Source organism: Herpailurus yagouaroundi, unplaced genomic scaffold (assembly GCF_014898765.1).
Source record: "Herpailurus yagouaroundi ecotype Mexico unplaced genomic scaffold, PumYag 182, whole genome shotgun sequence".
In the NCBI taxonomy this organism is placed as follows: Eukaryota; Metazoa; Chordata; class Mammalia; order Carnivora; family Felidae; genus Herpailurus; species Herpailurus yagouaroundi.
In genome coordinates, this window is record NW_024412413.1 from 25,702,992 (window position 1) to 25,719,657 (window position 16,666).

The window sequence follows — 16,666 nt, forward strand, 5'->3', positions numbered from 1 at the left end:
TGTGTGTGTGTGTGTGTGTGTGTGTGTGTGTGTGTGTGTGTGTGTGTGTGTGTACACACATACACCACATCTTTATCCATTCATCCATCGATGGACATTTGGGCTCTTTTATTTGGAGACATTTCTAAGCTTAATAGAACGCTTTTCTGTATGTATTAACAAAAAGGTTTTGGTCCACATTTCTTGAAAAGTATTTTAGGGAATCATTCTCAAACCAAATTTTAAGAAAGCAAAATTGCTGGTAATTAAATGTTTGGTATTTATTTTAGCTAGTGCTTGTATCAGGAGACATTTTTATCACAATCTATTCCTCTCCACCTAGGAGCAATTCATGATTGAACCAGATTCTCCCAGCTAAGCTAGAGTGACAAGAGTGCCTATTGGACTGTGATCAGCCTCAGGCTCCTCTTATGACATCAGGATTGCACCAGGAACCCTGGAGGGCATGATCATCCTTATTTACAGGCTAGGAGTTCTCCCACAGCCCAGAGTGCTGTGGGAGATGCCTAATAGTATGGTGCTGTTCGCTGTGGCATAGTCAACAAGTTGTGTGGTTATTCTGTGGCCCCTATAGAATGTTGAACAATCCCTTTACAATTTCTTTTTCTCTCTCTTTTAAGTTTGTTTTATTTTGAGAGACAGGGAGAGAGCGTGCATGTGCGCACGAGCGGGACAGGGACAGAGAGAGGGAGAGACAGAAACCCCAGCAGGCTCGTGCTGTCAAGTGCGGAGCCCAATCAGGGCTTGATCTCAGAAACTATGAGATCATGGCCTGAGCCCAAATCAAGAGTCAGATGTTTAACTGACTGAGACACCCAGGCACCCCTTTTCCATTTGTCTTTTAAACCATTTTTGGAGTAGTCCTGTAATGACTGTATCTTAAATAGCAGCCTCGGGGTACTGATCCTGATTTTGTTTTTAATTGTCAGTCTGCAGTTTAGAGAATCCTAGTAACAAATGCGTATCTAGGGAAGGAAATGGAAATGGTATTTAAAAGGTTAAGGTTGCCCCTGGAAAATGAATTGGGCATGTTTTTCAAAGTGCATCACTAAAGCCTGGTATTCTTTCCTGACAGTGTCACCTCAAATCAGCTTTTAAACCATCCTTCAGTTTATATTTCAAGGAAGCTGGGTATTTCTCTGTGGTTTCTTTTTTCTGAAGCCATAGAATTCCAGCTTGGTAGTTTTAAAGGCTTGGTTGTTAACACCTCTAAATTCATGACCCAAAGAGTAAAACACTAACCATATGCATTTTATGCTGCAGGTTTCTTTTTCATTTCCTTTCCTTTTTTGGTAACATACTCCTGCTGTGCTATCCCTTATTGTAGTGATTTTATTTGTATTGTATGTTTTATTAATCAAAGTGTTTAATTCAAGAAAGTTAATGCATTATATACATGTGTGAAATTAAACATTATTTTTACTGAAATCAAGATAATAAAATCTATTAATGTTTAAAATGAAAATAAGGTATGTTCTAACCTTTAGTCTGTCACTCAGAAGAAGATTAAAGATTAATATATATTTAAAAACTAATGTATATACCTTTCTTTGAGGGGAAGGATTTCTGCTGTTACACTATAATTAGAACATCAGCCATCCACGGCTTACATATTACTGAAACATTGACGTTTCTTTTTAGTTAAAGCAGTTAGGAATAGAGAAGACCTAGCAGATGATCTGGTTTGCCTCTTAGCACGTAGAGGTCACACTTGAAGAACCTGATTTTTGTTGAGGTCAGATAAGTTTGCTGCGGACTCAGTGTTATCTCTTGGCTTTTATGCTCTGTCACCCTGGCTCTGCACATACTTAACAATAATTGTGCAAGAGCCTACAGTTGGAAAACCTAAAAACATGCCACAAATATATGCATCTTTCGTTATTCAAGGATGAAAATGGCCACATATACCCGTTTACAGTTGTGCCATAATCCCTAAGAGTAGTAGAGAGATAACTTACTCATTTTAAAGATAGTTCCCAGGAAAATCATCTGAGTGGAAAATGGAGAAAATTCTCCAAGTACTGGGTAATTGAAAAGAGGACATGAAAACAAGAATAAGAGTGGTTTCTAAACCGTTTTTTATTGATTTGATTTATGGTTTTCAACCCGACCCCTAAATCAAAAGTTCAGTAAAGGAGCTGAAATAACAGAGTAGAACATTTTCTGGTGAAACTAAATGTAAACACTTTCCTGGTGAAAATTGTGAACCAATATTATGTAGTTAGCATGTAATAATACATAACTTATTAAAAAACATTTTTATGTTTCTATGTAGTGTTCATCCTTCAAGTGCTTAACAGTAGTTTTTTCTGTTCATTCTGTGATGAATATGAAAGCAGCCAAAGAAAACACATAATCACTAAGTCATAATGAGACAGCATTTGTAGGAGAATTATAACAACATCCTGAGGACTAGCAGGTTCTGCTCAGTTTGGTCCAGGAGTGGTAGAAAGAGGAAGAGAAAGATCTCAGAAGTTCAGATTTACATGTTGTGACTTGAAAATTAGAAAGAAACTTTGAAGGTGAGGACACTGGAATAACCTTTTTCTTCAAGTTTAGGAGGAATTACATGGAACATTCTATGTTTTGGGGGCTCAGATAAGAGAGGAAGAAGATAACTAGATTCATCAACAAAGAGGACAGGATTCAATGCTTTGAAAGTGCTCCTCAGTTCACTGTGCTTCTTTTCCTTTCTCTGTTCTCCTTGTTCTCCCCTCCCTTTGCTGGAATTTTTCAGGTTAATGGAGGTTCACAGGGATGTTTTGTTGGTGATGTCTGGCTCAGCCTTGTGCAGTTTTATGTTCTGAAAAACTCTTAGGGGAGATAGATTAAATGAGTCTTTTTTTTTTTTTTTTTTTTAATTTTTTTTTCAATGTTTATTTATTTTTGGGACAGAGAGAGACAGAGTATGAACGGGGGAGGGGCAGAGAGAGAGGGAGACACAGAATCGGAAACAGGCTCCAAGCTCTGAGCCATCAGCCCAGAGCCTGACGCGGGGCTCGAACTCACGGACCGCGAGATCGTGACCTGGCTGAAGTCGGACGCTCAACCGACTGCGCCACCCAGGCGCCCCAAATGAGTCTTTTTAAAGAGACAGTTCCTTCTAAAAGAGAAACCCTCCTTCGTGTGATATCTTACCTAAAAGAGAAATTTCATGTACTTACAGGGGAGGGTGTACTGTGCCTATATAGCAAATAACATAAAAAATACATAATTAAAAAAAATTGTTTTTACAGTTTATTTTTGAGAGAGTGAGTGTGATTGGGGTAGGGGTAGAGAGAATCGCAAGCAGGCCCCATACTATAAGCACAGAGCCTGACTTGGGGCTTGAACCCACGAACCATGAGATCATGGCCTGAGCTGAAATGAAGAGTCGAATGCTCAACCAACTGAGCCACCCAGGTGCCCCCCAAAATACGTAATTTTTTAAAAAGTGATGGCGTTAAGTAATCAGATGTGCAGATCCAAATGTGTATGTAGATCCTTGACGTGTGGAATTGAAGACAGCTGCCTAATCAGTGGGAATTTACTTCTGGCTTTACTTTTCTCTGCCCTTACCTCATCCAGACTTGGAAAGGATGGCCTGGGGAGGTAGAGCCCAGTCTTGATTCTTTTTGGGTTGTGTTTGCAGCTTACTTTCCTTTTACTTCGATTATCAAATTGTGAAATAACCAGGCAGGAAATTGTGGAGGAAACACTATGTCCTGTTCCTTTAACCCGCAAGGCTGACAGTGTTAGGACGATATCTTCCTGACAGTGGGAAGGAAATGTAAAGAATAGATGAGCCCCAACTCAATGACTGGCATCAGTAAGAAGTCCATATTTCATTATCTGAGATCTAAAGTTATCTATATAGATTTGAAAGCTGCTAAGAATTATGTAGGAAAATAAATGAATCAACAACTTTTCTCTGTTTGAACATGTAGACACAAACGTGTAAATATGGATGCTAAATGCCATCTTTCCTGATTTTGCTGCCAAACCCGTTATCTTTTCTTTAAAATCATATCCCTTGTTAAGAAATTTCTGTTTCAATTGATGTCCCCCTCATTTTGCTGGTGACTTGAAGGAAGACTCCGGTTTTTCCCCTACCTCTTTACCAGAGCCCTGATGAAGTTTTTAACTCTTATATCTAGCCCTTCCTCTTAATTCCTGATGTAGCCAACCTCATTCAGGCTGTCTATACTGTTGAAATTACCTCTCAGATCCCTATCCACTTCTGTCCCTGTGCCCGCCCCATTCAGCCCCCATTGAGTTACAAGATTAGTCTTCCTAAAACCTTGCTTTGCTTTGCTTTGCTCACATTCCTCCCTTGCAAGCTTCAGAAATTGTAAATGGTCTACCATTTACTATCCAGATATATAGGGAGCTCCTTTTACTTCAATTTAATCTTTTGAGATCAGGGGGACCTCACTGATGCTAATTAGGGCTATCCTTTTCACTGTTTGGGTGGGGGGACTGGGGCATGGGCTGGGCCTACAGGCCTGGGTTGATGGAAGGGATGTTGTTCTCTTTTCTGTTGTCATTAATGGGAGAGAAGTATGGATTAAGGAAATCTTTGAGGTCTACTGGAAGATTTGAGTCTTCTTGTTGAAGGCCTACAAGCTGAGTATGGACTCTGCTATTGTTCATGACCCTTGACAGGCTAGTACCTGTTATCTTCTCCAGGCTTGTTTTCCATTATGTGTAGGAGACTCCTGCTGCAGCCTGAATGTTCTTTTTGTTTTCTGAAAACAAATATTCCCACTTCCACACCTTTGAGTATGATGCTTAGGATGCCCCTTCTCCTTTAAACCATACACTATTCCAGTATTCCCCCCCAAACCTTTCTTTATGATCACTACCATAAATACTTACCGTCTGAACGTCTGAAATTTGACACTCTTTGCTTTCTAATATAATTTTTGTTTACTCACTAAAAATTTACTGAGGGCCCATTATGTGTCAAGCAGGATCCTGGGGGTTCAGCTGAAAAAGACCATTTTCTTGTCCTTAGGAGTTTACATTTTAGGGAGGGAAACAAATATATCACCATGTGCAGTTGAATGAGATGGTGTAGGATTCAGAAGAGACAAGTAAACCAATGTGGTTAGGGAGGGCTTGGTCAGGGAAGGTTTTCTGTAGGAAAGCAACTTTCAGAACTAACAACTCCCAACATTTTATGGCAGTTATGTTTTGATCCATGTCCTTTTAATACTTAAAGCTTTTTTTTTTCTTGTCCTTAAATTAACTGTTGTAAATATTTATATCCCTAACAATTGTGGCTACTAGCTTCCTACTGTATTCTTAATAATGGCTTTCCAAATGTTGGACCAGGAAGCACCTCTCAGCTCTCTCTTCAGACAAAGTAAACCTAATTTCCTCACAGGTGCTACAAGCTCTGTTACTGATTATTCAAAATTTTGATACTGTTGAGTCTAAAAGAGTGCACTGATTCAAAAAACCAAATTACTGGGATCTTGTTATAACCAGACTGTGATTCATTGCAGCAGGGTGAGGCCTAAGGCTTTATATTTCTGAAAAGCTTCCTGGTGATGCTGAAGCTGGTCATAGATTGAATATGTTTATGAGTAACAGGGTTTTAGAGGACGAAAGATAAAGAATTAAGATAAAAAGAAGTGAAGGGGGGCGCCTGGGTGGCGCAGTTGGTTAGGCGTCCGACTTCAGCCAGGTCACGATCTCGCGGTCCGTGAGTTCGAGCCCCGCGTCGGGCTCTGGACTGATGGCTCAGAGCCTGGAGCCTGTTTCCGATTCTGTGTCTCCCTCTCTCTCTGCCCCTCCCCCGTTCATGCTCTGTCTCTCTCTGTCCCAAAAATAAATAAACGTTGAAAAAAATTTTTTTTAAAAAAAGTGAAGGTACGTTTTCTTTTATTTATATGGATGGATCCTGCAGTCTCTGCATCCTGTTAACTTTATTTTATGCTAGCTAATTTAAATCACCTAATTACCCAGCTGGGTTGGGCTCCTGTCCCTGCAACCAGAGACAGTGAATCTTGCCAGTGATCTGACTAGAAAGCTTCCATTCTCCACCCCCACCTCCTCCCTAGAGAGTGAGTCTCCTCCATGTCATGGGGAGCTATGATAAGGCGCGCACCCACCTAGCTACTGAATAATAAGGAACCCCTGTCTTTGGCAGAGGGAGGTGTTCCTTTTGGCATTCTGCCTTCACCCAACTGGTTTGTGTAACATTTGAGTTCCAGGAATGGCATCTGAGGCTAGTCTGTATCCTACAATGTGTAATCAGGAACTGGCAGAAAATTCATCTTTAGCTTTTAAGATTCCTGTTAGAAATTTTCATAACTTGTAGGAGCCTTGGCAGTTGAATGACCTGACCTTGATCTGTAAAGGGGCCTGCCAGGGTGAAATGCAACTCTCTTTATTCCGTGTGAATGTTTCTCCTGATGATTTTCTGTGATCTTTTACTGACTCTTCTGCAGATATTCTTATAGACTGCAGACAGGAAAGCAGTTGCTACAGATAATTTCTTCCTGAGCCTTTACAACCAAAGTTAGAAAGAATTATTTCTGTTGTCTTCCTGGAGAACTTTGCTGTGGAATTCCCCCCTACAGACTGGATTGCAACAATAGCTCTTAGATTCAAGAGATCTGTCTCAATACAAAATGGGAAATGTTGATGACGTCAGGCTGGCGAGGCAGAGTTGGTAAATGAGCTGGTACAGTGGTTTTCAAACTTCCAACATGTATCTCCTAGGGGCCCTGCACCCCTAGAGTTTCTGATTTAGCAGGTCTGGATCAGAGCCCAAGAATTTTTAACATCCTTGTCCCTTCCCATGTCTTACGATGTGGTTACATAAAAGGAATTGGTGATAATCAGGGAGGTTGGGCACATGTTCATAATAGCACATGCATGGTTTATTGTGTTCACCGTCATTACCTCCCAATTCTGGTAGATTTATTAGTTGCTTTAAAACAAACAAACAAATAAACAAAAACTGAGACCCAGGGAAACACCACCTTTTCTAATGTTCCTGTTTTGCCAGTGAGTGCCCTTTTGTGGTAATACAGTCCATATCCCATGAGCCTTCTTGGTTTATAGGGTTAGAGAGACCTGATCTTTTCGAGTAAGGAGATATGGAAGCATAGGATTAGGGCAGCTAGAAAACTTGCTTCTCAGCCACCTTCCTATCATGAAGATACATGTTTTTCAAGATGTTTATTTTAATCTCAAGATGAGTTTGTGTTTTTGACAGCTGAGATAGGAAAGAGAGGGGAATTTTGGTTGGTCTGGCTATTTCCATCCCTGTGTTTACATCCCTTAGGTATACCTGGAATAAGATGGTTGATCATGTTTGTTTTTTGGTAGTATTCCTTGTTATTAAAGGTGACTAATGCAATACTTTCTATTGAAACAGTTCTGGAACATCCCAGGAGGGACACAATGATCTTGACCTTGGTCTTGGTGAACTTCCTTCAGATGAGGAAGAAGACCTCAACAGTTCTGACGAAGATGATGTCAGTTCTGATTCTAGTAAAGGGGACCCTGACCTGGGAGACAAACAGGTATATATTGGTATTTAATTGTTTCTACTTTTGTATTTGTTGGTCTCTCATGTAATTTGGAGATAATATTTATCAGCATGATAGGCACAAAATCCCTAGTTAATTTTTTCTTAAAACTTATTAAACATTTTTTTTTTTTTTTTTTATTTTTTTTATGTGTTTATTTTTGAGAGAGAGGGAGGGGCAGGGGTGGGGCAGAGAGAGAGGGAAACTGAGAATCTGAAGCAGGATCCATGCTGTCAGCACAAAGCCTGACATGGGGCTGGAACCCACAAAGCATGAGATCATGACCCAAGTTGAAGTCGGAAGCTTAACTGACTGAGCCACCCAGGCGCCCCCTTTATAAAACATTTTCTAATTCAAATTTAGTTCTTGGTATAATATAGTGCCTAAGATAATCATATTTCTAAATGCACATCACTTAGAGACTAGTAATTTTTGAGAAATTATTTTTGGCAATGTCCATTGGTTTTCTTTTTGATAATGAAAATCCCCTCTTAGGATTGTTCCTTGAATCCAAGTGAGTCTACTTGAAAGAAAGGAATTAGATGCATTTCAGATTTAATGAAGTCTTTTCAGAGATAAAGACTTGTTAATAACATACTGGGATTTCCTTTGAAGTGAGTCAGTTTTTGTGTATTTACACTATACATGAAACAAGATTGTCCATGTGTTGTTAATTATTTAAGATATGTCAATACATGGAGGTTTATTATATTGTTTCTCTAGTTTGACATGAGTGCTTCATTTTAAATATATTTTTTAATAAAGACATACTTACAAGGGGAAAAATAGTATATTAACAATAACCCTAAAATGTGTTGGAATGTTACAGCAAAATAGAATTTGAAAGGATCCGCATAGCAAGCGTATCAAACCATAGAGAAGAAAATCCCTGTCATCCAACTTCTGTGCCATAATTTATCAATCCATTGTTTCCTGTTTAATATACTTTTGCTTTGTTTAAATTTATTTCAGCCTTAAATGAATGGCATAAGTTATGTGATTATCTTGGTTTAAATCCCAGCTCCAATACTTAGGAGCAGGGTAGATAACTTTGGGCAAATTACTTAATCTCTTTAAGCTAAAGAGCCTCCATTTTATGAAGAAAAGAACAGAATTTATCTCAGATAATTGTCAGGACTAAATGATCTGATATGTGTAAAGCCTTAGAACACTGTTCAGTACATGGTAGGAACTCAATGATTATTTCTTGCAATATTTCATGCTGCAGAGTACTGACTCATAAGAGTTGGGAGTAACCACTAGAAATTATTTAGCCTTAAGGCAGGTGAGTTTGTAAGATACCTAAGACAGATTGAGTGACTTCTTATAGGCCCACAGCATCGTTTTACTTTGATTATTAAGGAACTCCTCCTATGTTTTACTGGTAGCTGCCATCTCTGATTTGAAAGCTCATTTTCCTTGTTACTGTTTCATAGATATAGATTCTACAAGTATTTATAAAATACTACTTCCCAGATATACCAGACATAAAAAGTATGTACAAGACATAAAGCAGTGCTTAAGGTTTTTGCTCTTGAACAGCTTACATCCTAACGGGACAAGAGGGGCCATATATGCATGAAAACAGTGAGATTTTCAGATAATTACATGCTGTGAAAAGAATAAAACAGAGCAATGTGCTAGAAACTGAGGAAGCTACTTAGAATAAAAGCCTCTAAGAAAGTGATATTTGAGAAATAAATGACTGGAAAGATCCAAATCCTTCGGAGTTTGGGGAAGAGCCCATTGGAAAATGGTCTTCTTCTCAAAGGACTATAATTAAATCAACCTTTACTATCTTTGATAAGCTGCAAGTTCTTCTTTTTCTAACAAGTACTGTTTCCTATTGTTTGCATCTGTTTTATTTCTCTTGTTCAAACCCTTTTGATTTCTCCCCATAGTTCTTGAAGTATGGTAACCAAAAGCGGTATCCACATTCTACTAGGGATCTCACTGACATATGCGTAAAAGAACGATTTCTCTCTAACCCTTTTGTATTATGCATCTTTCCACCACATCCGGTCACAACACTGCCTGGTTGACTCATTTGTTTTGTAGTCATTGGAGACTTCCAGAGTTCCTTCCTTTGTATTTGTACTGGCCTTTCCTTTCCCTTCTGGTATTTATATTATTAGTTTTTGTCTTTAGTTGTGCCACACTGCTGTTAAATATTTTTCTGTTTTTAAAATGAGATTATTTCTGGGGTGCCCGGGTGGCTCAGTTGGTTAAGTGTCTGACTTCAGCTCAGGTCATGATCTCACGGTTCATGAGTTCGAGCCCCACGTCAGGCTCTGTGCTGACAGCTCGGAGCCTGGAGCCTGCTTCGGATTCTGTATCTCTCTCTCTGCCCGCCCCCCTGCCCCCCCCGCCGAAGCTCACACGCTCATTCTCTCACTCTCTCTTTGTCAAAAATAAGTAAACATTAAAAAAATTTTTTTGATGAGATTATTTCTTCAGTTAATCACGGACACTTAATAAGATTTTTTTATACCTGATTCTAGTGTATTAATGATTTCCCTTTTTGAAGTGTCAGCCATCATGACAAGCTTGAGTCAGCAATGGCAATAATAAAAAGAGCTAACTCTCCCTTTCTAGACAGTTGCTGATCCATCTAAGCATAGCCTGGTGAATGCTTTCCTCTTAAGTAATCTGCTTTCAAAGTGGTTAAGAAGAACACGGTCTTGGGAGCCAGATTGCCTGCATTCTTACCGCTTACCAACTCTGTGATCTTGAGCAATTTACTTAACACCTTTATGCCTTAGTTTCCTCATCTGTGGGAAGAAGAGGGAGTAGGGTAGATAGTTGTTTTTCTTTTATTTCTTTTTTTTTTACACTTGTTTTTATTCTTTAAGATTATTGTGATGAATAAAGATGATACACTGTTTAAAACAGTTCCTTACACAAATTGAGTGCTTAGTATTTCCAGTCATTCCTTATATAACCAAATATAATTTCAAGCTTGCCTTTTCTTATCTTTGATGAATAAATCTGAAGCATGTTTACATAGAAGGCAGTAATATGTTCTAAAAAAAACATGAAATTTGGCATTGTAAGATCTGTGGTTCAGTCCAGCTCTGCCACTTACTAGCCATTTGACCATGGTCAAATGATTATTTTAAGTCATTTAGTTTATTTGCACCAATCTCCTATCACAATGGATTTCAAGTGACAATAAAAAAATGTATGTAGTACAAAAAGTCAAAATATGTAGTTAAAGAAATCAAAGGGTTAATAGATTGTGCTGGAGCTATTGGACATCCACATGCCAAAGAATAAAGTTAGACCTCTTCCTTTTACCATACACAAAAATTAACTCAAATGTCTAATTGACCTAAATGTAGGAGCTGAAACTATAAAACCAAAATACAGGAATAGCTCTTCATGACCTTGGGTAGGCAGAGGCTTCTTTGATGCAACAACAAACGTATAAGTGATGTGAGGAAAAATAGACAAGCTGGACATCATCAAAATTAAAAACTTCTGTGCTATACACAGTACCATCAAGAAAATGAAAAGATAACTCACAGAGGAGAAAATATTGGCACACATCTCTGATAAAGGACTTATATCCTGAATATGTAAGGAGCTGTTACAACTCAATCATAATAAAAAATAGCCCAATTACAAAAATGGGCTAACAATCTGAATAGACATTTTTCCATAGAAGATATACAAATGGCCAGGAATGTGGAGAAATTGGAAGCCTTATACACTGCTGGTGAGAATGTAAAATGACACATACGGCCTCTTTGGAAAACAAATGGCAGTTCTTCAAAAGGTGAAATTTAGAGTTAGTATATGACCCAGCATTTCCGCTCCTTGGTATATACCCACATGAAATGAAAATATATGTCCATAAAAACTTTGTGCAAGAATGTTCATAGTAACATTATTCATAATAAGCAAAAAAAATGGAAGGAACTCCAGTGCCCTTCCACTGATAAATGGATCTATCAACTGATGAATGTATAAACAAATGTACTGTATCCACACAGTGGAATATTACTTAGCAATTAGAAAATGTGCTCATGCATGCTACAACATGGATGAAGCTTAAAAATAGGCTGAGTAGAAGTCAGTCACAAAAGATCTCATGTTTTATGATTCCATTTACATGAAATATTCAGCATAAGCACATCCATGGAGACACAAAGTAGATTAATGCTTGCCAGGGGTTGGACAGAAGGGAGGATGGGGAGTGAGTGACTGCTTACAGGCATGGAGTTTCCTTTAGGGGTGATGAAAATGTTTTAAAGTTAGGTTGTGGTAATGAGTACATAACCCTGAATATATTGAAAACCATTGAATTTATACTTTAGAAGAGTAAAAATTCATTTTATGGAATGTGAATATTTTAATGAATCTATTAAAATAAAAAATCTTGCTAAAGGAAAACGGTAAAGCTAAGTGGAAGATTGTATAGAGTAGTGCCTGTGGTGTAGTCCTATATACATCAGCCAAGAAGAGGAAACAAATTTGGCTTTCTCACAACCAAGTAAAGAAGGTGGTAGCAGTTTCCAAAGGAAAAAGTCTTTGGAGTAGAAGCATAGTAAGACCACTTCTTTTATAATTTCTTTGATCCTCAATTTCTTAATTGACACACTGAGACAATAATACTCCCCTGAGTTGTTGTGAAGATAATACAGGATACATAGTTGTAACATACTGGCTAATAATTGTAAAAACACTCTGAAGTCAAGAAAGTTTATGCACATTAGGCACGTATAATACACTTATATGATTGTGATTATGATTGTGATAGGTTTATTGGTTTTTAGGGCTATTGTTACAAAATATCACTAACTGGGTGGCTTAAAACAACAGAAGTTTATTGTCTCACAGTTCTGGAGGCCAGATGTCCAAAATCACAGTGTGGACAAGGCCATGCTCCCTCTGAAGCCTATAGGAGAGACTCTTTCCTTCCAATTTCCCAGTGGCTTGCCTGCAATCCTCGCTAATCCTTGGCTTATAGCTATATTACTTCAGTCTCTTCCTCCATCATCACAGAGTGCTCCCTTCATGTGTGCCTGTGTCTCTTCTCTTCTTATAAGGACCAATCAGATTAGGGGCACATCCTAGTCCAGTATGACTTCATCTTAACTTACTAATTACATTTGCAACAACCCTATTTCCAAATAAGTTCATGTTCTGAGGTCCTAGGGGTTAGGACTCCAACATATCTTTTGGATGCCGTGATTCAATCCATAACAGATGCCATATTCCATGGACAGATAATGAGCACATAACTGATATGTCTCGATGACAATAATATTTCCTTACGAAATTGCCAGACTCAGTAGGAAGAGAAAATAAAGGATATGTGCCACTATGCCCTAGTTTTAACTTTGTGAAGAGAAATCAAACATGTTCAAAAAGATACTCCTGGAAAGGTAAAAGTGCTACCAGACAGGGAAGAATTGTAACACCTGTGTGCCTGTGCTTGTCTTTGTACTGTGAGTGCAGGTATTACACTTAATCTTTAAAAACATAGAACATAGTAGGAGGGGCCCCTGGGTGGCTCAGTCGGTTAAGCGTCCGACTTTGGCTCAGGTCATGATCTCACGGTTCGTGGGTTTGAGCCCCGCATCAAGCTCTGTGCTGACAGCTTGGAGCCTGGAGCCTGCTTCTGATTCTGTGTCTCCCTCTCTCTTTCTGCCCCTCCCCTGCTCACGCTGTCTCTCTCTCTGTCTCTCAAAAATAAATAAATGTAAAAAAAAAAAAGATTAAAAAAATAAATAAAAACATAGTAGGATATAGGTCTGACATATGTACTATTCTTTTTTTCACATGAAGAAAAGGAGTTTTTTATTCAGGTTAAGTAACTTGCCTTGGAGCTCCCTGAATTGGTGTTTTTTGGTTTTTTGTTGTTGTTGTTGTTGTTCTTTTAACCAAAATCTGTCTTTACTAAAACTTGGGATAAGCCATAGAAGTTGAATGATGTTAGTGGAATGTGTTTGGGATGGTAGTGAATAGCCATGGTAATCTCTATTTTTTTCTGTTCCAAGTCTTTAGTTTTATGGTTTTTGGCCATTACTTTCAGTGCTTAATAATAAATGGTTATTTGAGGGGCAGCTGGGTGGCTCAGTCCGTTAAGCATCCAACTTCAGCTCAGGTCATGATCTCACAGTTTGTGAGTTCAAGCCCCACATTGGACTCTGCACTGACAGCGCAGAGCCTGGAGCCTGCTTTGATTCTGTGTCTCCCTCTCTCTGCCCCTCTCTCTGTCTCTCTTCCTCCTTCTCTCCCTCCCCCTCCCTCAAAATCAGTAAATAAATTTTACAACAAAATGTCAAAAAAATAATAAATGGTTTTTTGAAAATGAGATCTGTTCATTTCCCTTCATTATGATTAGAATATTCACCATTGTTCACCTTTCCTGATTGTTGACATCCCTATCTCTTCCTTTTTAAAATTACCCTTTTTAAAAAAAAATTTTAATGTTTATTTTTGAGAGAGAGAGAGCGGGGGAGAGGCAGAGAGAGAGGGAGACACAGAATCTGAAGCAGGCTCTGTGCTGAGAGCAGAGAGCCTGATGTGGGGCTTGAACCCGTGAACCGTGAGATCATGACCTGAGCCAAAGTCGGACCCTTACTACTGGGCCACCCAGATGCCCCTTTTTTAAAATTTTTCTTTATGAAAAGTGGGGTGAAAACCTAAGAGAACTTTGTCCTTTAGAGGTTAATCATGGTGTTACCTCATTTGGGAGATAATTTAATGAAATTAATGATAAACATGTTTCTCAGACAGATCTGGTTGTTCAGTTTATTGCTTTTTTATTTTTTAATTATTTTTTTAAGAGAGGGAGTGTGGGAGCAGGAAGGAGAGGGGCAGAGGGAGATAGAATCTCAAGCAGGTTCCACACTCAGTGTAGAGCCTGATGGGGGCTTGATCCCACAACCCTGAGATCATGACCTGAGCCAAAACCAAGAGTTGGACTCTCAACCAGCTGAACCACCCAGGTGCCCCAGGTTTTTGCTTTTTAGTAGAGCCCTTGAGTAGAATGACAAAGGCCTTTTAAGAATTCTATTAAAAAGTAATGGGCAAATTTCGCCACATTTTTGCTTGCAAACAAATATTAATAAAGGAGAACACAGTTAAGAATTTACAAAGCTGGGTGGGCTGTTATCAAGAGATCAGAACAGAAAACTGGGTTTCAAATCAAAGGTTCTGTTTTTGAATTTGTTTGACTTTATGATCCTCACAAAGTAATTTCATTTGTGGCTAATGTTTCAGCTTCCACAGCAGTGTGCTTTTAGGAGATGCAGCTATTTAACAAGCAATCTGCTTTGAAATGTGATGTAATTGAAGTGAGGACTATCATTATCTGAAAAGTTAAGATGCCAAATATGGCCTCTCTCTTGAGGTTTTACAGTGGGGTGTATTTTTCCATCACTGTTTGACTTGGGTCAGAATTAGTCATTGTTCTTACAAGTTGAAGATAATCCAAAACTTTTTATTTTGTTCTGGTTTTTAGTTATCTTTGACTTTCTGTCTAGTTTGAAGATGAATGTAATCCATTGAATCATTTTCTAGTAGTTACTATCCCTTGTTAGCTCTGTAGTTTTCCTAGTTTAAAAGGTAAAATAGACAATAGAATACATACATAGACTCCTAGAATTTTAGAATTGCAAAAGGCCTTAAACATCTAGGCCAACCCCCCACCTTGTTTTTTACATGATGAAATATCTATAATACCTGTTAGTTGGTTTGAGTCTACATTTTCATGTTACTCAATACACATTCAAAAGCTCTGTGCTCCATTCTTACATTCTGAGAAGGTGGCAGCCACCTTTGGACATACTTGATTATTCATGCATATCAGTTGCACAGTGCATAGGCATTGTGCTAGGTGCAGGATACAGGGTAAATAAGGTCCTAAACTAGAGAGAATCAAAAATGTCAGCAAGTAAACACAATCCACTGGGTTAAGTTCTATAAATCTACATGAGTAAGAGAATAACCGGCACTGTGGCAGTGGCAGGGAAAGAATATCAAGGTAGCCTTCATAAAGGATAAACCTTTGAGTGCCATCTTAAAGGGTAAGTCAGAATACGACAGGCAGAAATCTTTGTGGAGGGGAGAAGTGATGAGGAAGGAAATCACAACAGAAGGAAAGGCATGTAGGGACAGACATGCAAGGGCAGAGCATACTTGGAGTTGCAAGATGGTTCCAATTTGGTTGGAGTAGAGAGTATACAGTGTGTGGGAGCGGGGAGGGACTAGTGAAGATAACTAGACTACACTGTGGAGTGTTTTAGATATATGGCAAAGGAAATTTGAGCCTTTGTTGCCCATAGGTGATAGGGAGTTCCTAATGTGTTTCAACCTGAGACCTAAGGTAATTATATTTGCCTTCTTTAAAATATTTTCTTATTTATTTTTTTTATGAGGACAGCCTATTTATTTATTTGTTCATTTATTTATTTATTTAGAGAGCTTGAGTGGGGGAGAGGGACAGTGAGAGGGAGTCTTTTTTTTTTAAGTATTTATTTTGAGAGAGAGAGAGAATCCCAAGCAGGCTCCACACTGTCAGCACAGAGCCCAATGTGGGGCTCCAACTCACACACTATGAGATCATAACCTCAGCTGAAACCAAGAGTCAGACGCTTAACCGACTGAGCCATCAGGTGCCCCCCCACCCCCCACTTTTTTTAGGGAGAGAGAGAATCTTAAGCAGGTTCCACGCCCATAATGGAACCTGATGTGTGGCTTGATCTTAGGACCTTGAGAGTGTGACCTAAGCCTAAATCAAGAGTTAGACACCTAACTGACTGAGCCACTCAGGTACCCCTAAAATGCATTTTAGAACTATTACTGTGCATTAACAACTCAGGCAACAACAGATGTTGGCAAGGATGTGGAGAAAGAGGATCTCTTTTGCATTGTTGGTGGAAATGCAAGCTGGTGCAGCCATTCTGGAAAACAGTACGGAGGTTCCTCAAAAAACTAAAAATAGAACTACCCTACAACCCAGCAATTGCACTACTAGGTATTGATCCAAGGGATACAGGTGTGCTGTTTTGAAGGGACACATGCACCCCAATGTTTATAGCAGCACTATCAACAATAGCCAAAGTATGGAAAGAGCCCAAATGTCAATTGATGGATGAATAGATAAGGGAGATGTGGTGTATATATAT

General features: G+C 38.8%; 1 protein-coding gene across 4 annotated transcripts in view; it reads left to right on the plus strand.

The window, feature by feature from the left end:
- FGD6 (FYVE, RhoGEF and PH domain containing 6) overlaps positions 1 to 16,666 on the plus strand; it is a 116,265-nt gene that overhangs the window by 29,391 nt on the left and 70,208 nt on the right. For all 4 annotated transcript variants that reach the window (XM_040491191.1, XM_040491192.1, XM_040491193.1 and 1 more), the window contains exon 3: positions 7,373 to 7,520. In XM_040491191.1, the coding sequence (XP_040347125.1) occupies positions 7,373 to 7,520 (148 nt within the window). The remainder of the gene's footprint in view (positions 1 to 7,372; positions 7,521 to 16,666) is intronic.